Raw genomic sequence first — 8,741 nt, forward strand, 5'->3', positions numbered from 1 at the left:
CGTATTGCACGTCAAGCATATTACGCAGGAAAAGTCTCACGTCGTTACAGCGAAATCTTCGGAAGATAAATGCTTTCTCGAAAGACCCTTACGTTAATTTTCTTGAGTATCGAAATCAGCAACTACATAACACTAATTAATCGAATCACTTATCTAATCAACATTCGATTATGGAATAGAGGCTAAATTGAATGTTGAATTTTTCATTTCATGAATGGATTTATTTTATTACTCAATCGATGAACGGGATCAATTTTCGAAGAATGAATGCATTACTCTGCACAATGGAGTGTTGTGTTCGTACTGACAGAATTGACAACTTTCATTTATTTTGGGAGAACACAGCAAGAGGGTTTTGTGATTTACAAAAGAGGGTTAATTCTTCAAGGAAAGCACATTTCTAAATTCATTCAACAACGAAAGCCAGATGAAGGGTTGTAACATTCCATTTGCGGAAGTTCAGAAAAAGAAATAAATTGTTTCCAATATTGGTTCTCGTTTTTGGGTCAGAAGCTAAATTCACGCATGGAAATAAATTACCCGCGTTTGAAGCAAGTTGTCACTGTTTCATGTCTGAGTTGACAATAAATGTTCGTGAACTCACGCCATATTCATCCCTTAGTGGATTTATAACCGTTAGTAAGCAGGTATCAAGACAAATATCAGCCTGAACTTAAAACACACAAACAGCTAAATAATGTAGCACAAAGATCTAAGATGCTTCATGGTGCTACTTTTTTTTTTTTTTTTTTTTTGAAATATTTTACGCATTGATAAAATTGGCACCAATTGCGTATTTGAAGAAGAAAACGTAAACTATTTGTGATTATAGCAGAGCCTTCATGGTTAAAAAAAAAACGCTTCAAAATTCATTCCTTCTTTTTCCTTTGTAAAGTAAAGAGTCGCGAAATATTTTAGTTTAGGAGTTCCCATAATATACTCGATTTTTACCTAATCAGATTCTGTTCAAATCGATATAGTTCAAAAACGGAATTCGTAATTATCCAGACTTGTATAGCAAGTTTTTATGTCATAATTTAAAATCTGAGTTAGCAGCAAAGGTTTGTTATCTGTTTCAGCTTCCCCTTTTACCAGACTGGTTGTTGAGATCATTAGCTGTTATAAAACTCACGCACGCAATATATATTCTACCCGTTGGATATATTTTTTCATCACCTAATAAAAACGTTATAAGACTTGTTTACTTGATTGGTTTAGTTTTGTACAGAATATAAGAATTGGCGCTAAAATATTTATTTTCTTTATAGCATTTAGTTTGGCAATTAGTTAATCAAGCCAAAGAGAACATAAATTCTGGTATCTCTAAGCAGAATGGTATTATTTTAATTACCATTTACAAACAATATTCAGCAGGAACTTATAATAATTATATATATTATGTCGATTCGAGGATAGCTTAATATTTTAAACTAATGAAGAACTTCGAACGCATTTCATTTTTTCGTTCTCTTTGCGGTCTTTCTTCGTTTTGTTTTGTTTTTTTATTTCTTTATACACAGAATTCGAAAATAGCCACAGCTGTCGCCTTTGTAAGACACAAGCACTTTAAATTAACAAATGAAAAGTTCCTGTATTCATTTAAACTTATCACCTTTCCATCCGCTAAACTGATTGAAAGGAGTAGCATCCTGGTTAAACAAATGTCGAAATTCTACTGGTGCTTAATACATTGATTTCTACACACGAGCTATCGATTCAGCGACATCAGTTTCCTTTTAAGGACGGTGCCTATTATTGTTACTGCGCATACGTTTTGCGCATCTTGAGATACTCGGGTTTCCTATAGGTGATGCCTGCTAATACAGGAATATTTTTGCGCGGTTTAAAACTATGCGGAGAAAGCAGAACTTAGCAAACGCTTTTGGTATCTCGAAAGAAAATTGGGGGTAACCATGCATTTTTCAGAGATAATTAAGCTTCAATTTAGGAAAAAATCCCATACATCGCTTCATATTTTGGCGCTTTTTAGAGATATTATTGCTTAATTATCTCTGAAAAATGCGTGGCTACCCCCTATTTTTGTTTTGGATTCTAATAGGCCTTCCTAAGATCTGCTTTTCCCGCATAGTCATAAGCCGCACAAAAATACTTCGATATTAGTAGGCACCGTCCTTAAAGATCAACGTTTGTAGCCGACGAGTTGTCATAGCAACCACGATAGAAAGAAAGGGGAATCATGGTTCCAACCTTAGGATTTATATCTTTCTAATGATGTTGTCTTTGAAGGTTGCGACAGCCTGCTTGGATGTAAGCTTAATTCCATTTCCTCAAATTCTTCTTCTTCTTCTTCTTCTTCTCTGTCTGTATCTCTTGTTTATTCAAAAACTTCCGCGTACTAAACAGAATTGACGGCTTTCATTTATTTGGGAGAACCGTAAGAACGTTTTGTGATTTACAAAGGAGGGTTAACTCTCCAAGGAAAGCACATTTCAAAATTTACTCAACAACGAAAGCCAGATGAAGGGTTGTAACATTCCATTTGCGGAAGTTCAGAAATAGAAATAAATCGTTTCCAATATTGGTTCTCGTTTTTGGCTCAGAAGCTGAATTCGCTCCTGGAAATTACCTGCGTTTGAAGTAAGTTGTCACTTTTTCATGTTTGAGTTGACAATAAATGTTTGTAAAAACACGCCATATTCATCCCTTGGTGGATTATTTACCGTTACTTTAGCAGGTATCAAGACAAATATCAGCCTAAACTTAAAACACACAAACAGCTAATTATAATAATGTAGCACGAAGCTCTAAGATGCTGCATGGTGTGTTCTGTAGAGATACTTTTACTGTGTTAATAAGAAATGTTTCGTTTTCATGCGGTAAACTTACATGTCATTCTGATGAGAAACGAGAAACACTGGTTGCATTACCTACATAACTGTATGTACCAAAAACCTGAGGAGTCCTTTAACAGGTGAAAAAACTTTCACGTCAATACACGTTTGTTTTGACCCAAGAAATAATTTCTAAGCCGTATTATATAGACGAGCTAACATGCCTTAAAATTACAAAATTCGCCATGTTTGTTTTCAAAGTGCAGCTTTCAATTAATCAACAACCTTAGTTAACAATCGTAGCCATAAAATGATGACTTGAATACAGTGTTTCAAATAGTGATGACGAAGTGTCTTTCCGTTCTTCCTTCTCTTTCTATAATGTTTCTTCTTTTTCTCTTAACTTGTTTTTGCAAAACAAATTCGAAAACGGACACAGCTGTCTTCTTTCTTACATCTAAACAAACATCTTTAAATAGCCTCGTTAAGTTAGCTAATGGGTCCTAATGACAGGTTCCTGTTTGCAACTGACGAGGGAACTATGAGGATGCGAACTGATCGCATTCCCATTGGCTTAAAATGACAGGTACGATGCTCAAATTAACCTACGCAAAAACTCCACTGGTGCTGACAACAATAAGTTGCTATCGACAAGCTATCTCTTTGCATTCCCCTTTAAAAAAAAAAGAAACATTTGTAGCCGACGAATCGTCGATGCAACTACGATAGAAACAAACGAAAATCATGGATTCCAAGCCCCAGTTTTACGTTTTTCTAACGATCTTATCTTTAAGAGTTGTTTCCGCCTGCTTGGATGGTAAGTTTCATTTCCTCAAATCCTTTGGTAGTTGTGTCTTGTTTTTGTTTCAGCTCCTTCCTTTTTTCTGAAATATTTTACACATTGATAAAATTGGCATCAATTGCGTATTTGAGAGAAGAAAACGCAAAATTTTTGTGATATAGCAAAGCCTTCTAGGTTAAAAAAAATCACGCTTCAAAATTCATTCCTTCTTTTTCCTTTGTAAAGCTGTTATAAAACTCATGCACGCAATATATATTCTACCCGTTGGATATAATTTTTCATCACTTAATAAAAACGTTATAAGACTTGTTTACTTGATTGGTTTAGTTTTGTACAGAATATAAGAATTGGTGCTAGAACATTTATTTTCTTTATAGCATTTAGTTTGGCAACGGGTTAAACCAACCTAAAGAGAAGATAAATTCTGGTGTCTCTAAGCAGCATTGTATTATTTTAATTACCTTTTACAAACAATATTCAGCAGGTACTGATGACAATAACAATTATATATATTATGTCGATTCGAGGATAGCTTAATATTTTAAACTAATGAAAAAATTCGAATGCATTTCATTTTTTCGTTCTCTTTGCAGTCTTTCTTCGTTGTTTTTTTTTTTTTTTTTTTCTTAATTTCTTCATACACAGAATTCGAAAATAGCCATGCCGTCGCCTTTGTAAGACACAAGCACTTTGAATTAACAAATGAAAAGTTCCTGTCTTCATGCGAACGTAACTCCGGTGTTCCTTCATTTATTCAATCTTCCCTCTGCAATACTTTTATATCAAATTCCTCAAAAATAACCAGCTCCCAGTTGGCCTGATAGCTCTGCAGTGGTAAAGCATCCACGGAACCAGTATCAAAGAGTTCTTGGGTTAAAGTCCTGAAAGCCTGACTTTTTTGTTTAGACTTTTCTTTTCGGCTGCTTAAGTTGTGTTCGTAACTTGGATAGTTTTTTACCTTTTTGTAATTTCTGGTAAGGTAGGTATGCTTACCCCGACACCTGAAACGTGAAAGAATCTTGTCAAACAAAGCAGGACATTCCAACGATTGACTATTTTAGCTGTAGTTTTTTTTTTTAACACGTTTGGTTTGGTTTGGCTAGGCGAGTATTTCAACACGCAGGTTTTTTTGAAAACGCCCAACTACTGTGAGGACAAACTTTTTTTTGATCTAGGTACTTCCAAACAAAGCACATTTTTCAACTTTTGTCTCATCAGTTTCAATTTAATCGGAATCTTTCAGGTGATTGTCGTGAACTGGCTTTCCCTTCTATTTTCTTCTTTGCTGAGAAGCGTCTGGTGAATCACAACATAACCACTGTCAAAGTCCGAGATATGAATGCTTGTGAACTGCGTTGTTACCATGAACCCAACTGCGTCAGTATTAATTTTAACTATACAGCAAGTGCCAAGGGAACATACAGATGTGACTTGAATAACGCCACTCATCGAGGACATGATGAGGAGTTTGAAGACACAGAGGGCTACTTATACCGTGGGGCAGACGTAAGTTCTTCTTGTTCTTCTCCTCCTTCTTTATTTTTTCCGCTTATTACGTTCCAAGCTAAGCTTTCGTACTTTGTTTAAGGGAAGTGATCAAAACTACTATACCCGAACAGGACCAACATAACCACCAAATAGATGGTGGTCTCTGCCTGCACCCCCTTCCTCAACGTCAAGAGATGGTGCTTTATTGCATAGCCACCACTCTATTCTGCAGTAAAAAAAATGTCAATGAGATTCAAACCTCACTTTTATTGTTTATCTAGCAGTGCTGACTATTGCTAGCTGTATATTTATGTATCAACTCAATAAAATTTTGTAGGCGATGTTTATGAGATACGTAGTGTCCTTGATAACTCCCTTACCCGGCTGACAAGGTGGGTCCTCTTTTATTTTTTTCGCCTTTGAAAAAAAGTTTTGTAAGCGAATACTAAGCTTATTGTATTTTTATTCTTTAGAGTGCTTCTCCTAAATATTTGTTCATTACAAGTTTTATCGAGCAACGAGTATGCTTCATCTCTGTTAAAATTGCCATTCCTGATACTTTATTTTTATTATTTTTAGAGTGCTTGTGATAGCGCCCATTGCGATAACGGTGGTACCTGCCAATCTGGATTCACAGACAAAGGATATCGGTGTTTGTGTCCGCCTGGATTTATGTCTGCACACTGCAAACAGGGTAAGGGGGAAATTTTCTCAATCTTCTGGTAGTTTTCTTCTGGAAATCCAACATGTTCTTTGTGGAAATAGTAGCACATATTGGATAATTTGCTTTGCATGGGTGTGAAAACGCAAACAAATTCCGTGGGGCAAATTGCTACTCCTGAAGATCTCATAATTGACAGTCTTGTTGCTTCTATTACCTTAAAAGATAATTTTTATCGAAAATATGTTATCTATGCAAGACCAATAACACTCATAAATCTTAACAAAAGCAATTTCGTATAGCAATAAAAAAAAAGCAATTTAATTTACTTCATTTCCCAAACGGACACCCATGGTCTACTAGTTTTCTTTTCACGGGTTTTCATCTATCTTCAACTGTGTTTCCCTTTATTACTGCAGATGTTAACGAATGCGCATCAGCAATTCACAATTGTAGGATCATTCAAGGAAGAGGGAGAGGGGAAAGGAAGAGGGGAGGGAGAAACAGAAAGCCTCCCAAACCCCTCCCCCCTCCCCACCCGATTTAAACCAAACCGCCAAACCGACTCGTAGGAGCTAAGGCCGCTTAACTATACTCATGCGACAAACATCCTCCTTTCTTTGATACTGTGGATAGACTTTTTAACAAATCGGAACTCAATTACTCACTGACAGAAATTAATCAATTTGAATTTAATTTGTTCAGTCGAGAGCCTGGTGCGTAACATTTGGCCCCAAATTGTGCTCATTATATTTCTTTTTACGTCAGCAGCGCGCGGTTGGCATTCCCATGATCCTGCTCAATCTTGCAAAGAAATACGGGACTTGGGTGCCTCCAAAGGAGATGGAGAGTACTGGATCGATCCCGCAAAAAGTGGGGGACCTTTAAAAGTCTATTGTGATATGACAACGGCTGGAGGTGAGACATTAACAACTCCGGGTATGCTATACCATAGAATTGTACATGTTCCAGGACACTTGTTTTTGCTCTTTCCAAGATGGGGTACAATTCTGAGGGGTTTTCATGGAAGGAATGGGTTCTTGAGCGAAATACCGGCAGGTATTGAGCAACGTTCGATTGCCAGCCTACACACGCACGAGTGGTTTTGTAAAAAGAGTGAGACATTTCCTTTTTTTCTTTCCATGTAGTATAGCAAACTTTCTACTCTATGAAAACAGTCAAAAGGCTTCCGTCAATGAAAGGGGATGATTTCAGTCTAGATGTAAGGTAGCAAAAGGTGTATAAAGCATCACATACTATGTTTATAGTCATGGGTAAATTTCGGTTTACAAAGTAAAATTCATTTTCTATTAGGAAACGAAAAGAATAACGTGGTGAGCATTTTTATTGTCTTTTTTTTTTTCTTCCTTCCTTCCTTCCTTCCTTCCTCACATCCTTCCTGCCTTCTCGTCTGTCTTTCTTTTTACTATACTTTTAACGTCTTGCTGGTGTGATTTTGTCACATTACTATTGAACCTGTTCTGTTCCGATTTCAGGGGGTTGGCTTCTCGTCTCCAACCTTGTGATGCAGAACTCAACTCATCCCTCTCAGCTTCCATTAGAGACTTCATACCGTGGAATAAGCAGCAGACAGATGTTACTCACGAAAAGCGCCATGAAAGAGCTGAGAGAACGCCTGCCCTTCACTCAACTAAGATTCTACTGCAAGAAACAAAGAGGACGTACATTCCATATCATCACCACCAATAACAGCACAGGTAGAGCTGTGGTACAATATTTCAGCGGCCAGACGGATGTTCAGCCAGCGTCGTGTGGTTCTTTTACCATAATGAGTAATGATAATTCGAGTTTATCAAGAGGTTGCGCAAAATGGGGATATGAAAAAGGCGCGTATGATGTTGGGAAATGGGGGCACGAGAGAAATGAAGACAGGCTATACACTTGGCCTGCTTTTGTAGAGGCTTCCCTTCACTGGGCACTAACTCAACAATATTCAAGACGGGAATGCGATGATTATGGTAATGGCGTATCCTCTGGCGATTTTTGGAAGGTCTTTGTTCGCTAGTGAAGATTTCTGTGTATTTCTATTTGAAAAGCTAATTAACAAGTTCAGGTTTGGTAAGGATATTTTTACCACTATCAAACAGCAACAGGTCTCATCGATTTTGATTTTCAATTACTTTAGGGGACAGCATTTTTTCTAGGGTATAATTTTCAGACATTTTCTCGTATATATTCAGGTAATCGAGTGAGAAATACGCATCTGGTACCTTTCAATAATTTAGTTGTGGTAAGAGGAAAATGTTTTCAATAATACATGTAATTAAATAAAAAAATAAATCACTGCACTTCAGTTTTTTGTAATGACACAGACCTATCAATAAAGGATTGAATCATTGATGCAAGGTGTATGCAAAATGATTTGAATCACTTGTGGATGGTGTGATCACTTATGATCATTTAATGATGTGTAACGCTGCGGTAACGTTTGGATTATTTTCCACATGAAAAATCCGCCTTCTTGACTCTTATTTTTTTTTTAAGTTCGTTGCTGACAGTTGTAACCATTTTCATCATGATCATCGTTTTAAAAATTTAACACTACCTAACCCAAATTATAGATCATCACTTCCTGGAGTGGATCTATCACAGTCAATTCAGATGGCTTTTATGAAGGGACTGTGAGTTTTCCCTCTTTTAATTTGTAACCGACTTCTATCATTATCATTTTTTTACTGTCCCTCATTCATTGCACATAAAACTACGTACAGATGATGTGCGTGTTGTAACCATTCAGACACTTAAGGCCAAATTAATATTCTTTTTATGTTACTTTTTTCCTTGCAAACTGTTGAATGTTGGAGGGGAATGGGTGCTGTTCCTGAGTATAATTTAACCCGGCTGAGTTTATACAGTAAAACAAAATCCACAGTCCAAGCAGAAACTGGGCAACTTTGGAAAGACATTCATTCCCCAGAACACTTCTCATTCACGTCTTACACCTAAATGTAACCCTTTATAAGCCTGGCTACCGGTG

The 8,741-nt window shown here is 36.7% G+C and overlaps 1 protein-coding gene across 2 annotated transcripts; it reads left to right on the plus strand.

Annotated features, from left to right (window-relative positions):
• The first annotated feature begins 4,851 nt into the window (after window positions 1-4,851).
• On the plus strand, window positions 4,852-8,113 carry LOC146477209 (uncharacterized). Of its 2 annotated transcripts, none has more exons than XM_085113498.1 (4): window positions 4,852-5,100; window positions 5,662-5,776; window positions 6,512-6,661; window positions 7,240-8,113. In XM_085113498.1, the coding sequence occupies exons 1-4, from the start codon at window positions 4,930-4,932 to the stop codon at window positions 7,767-7,769; spliced, it is 966 nt and encodes a 321-aa protein (XP_084969624.1). In that variant the 5' UTR covers window positions 4,852-4,929; the 3' UTR covers window positions 7,770-8,113. The 2 variants fall into 2 exon arrangements, with proteins under 2 accessions (XP_084969624.1, XP_084969625.1); XM_085113499.1 differs by lacking the exon at window positions 4,852-5,100 and adding an exon at window positions 5,465-5,474.
• The last annotated feature ends 628 nt before the right edge of the window (window positions 8,114-8,741 follow it).

The sequence above is a fragment of the Pavona decussata genome, unplaced genomic scaffold, assembly GCF_977016875.1.
Source record: "Pavona decussata unplaced genomic scaffold, jaPavDecu1.1 SCAFFOLD_71, whole genome shotgun sequence".
NCBI lineage: Eukaryota > Metazoa > Cnidaria > Anthozoa > Scleractinia > Agariciidae > Pavona > Pavona decussata.

Bases quoted from the DNA above. Each gene is read 5' to 3' on its own strand.
- LOC146477209 (XM_085113498.1), top strand. From the start codon at position 4,930: ATGAATGCTTGTGAACTGCGTTGTTACCATGAACCCAACTGCGTCAGT. The intron at 5,101-5,661 runs GTAAGTTCTTCT...TATTATTTTTAG, and splicing joins ACTTATACCGTGGGGCAGAC to AGTGCTTGTGATAGCGCCCA. The intron at 6,662-7,239 runs GTGAGACATTAA...TTCCGATTTCAG, and splicing joins TGATATGACAACGGCTGGAG to GGGGTTGGCTTCTCGTCTCC.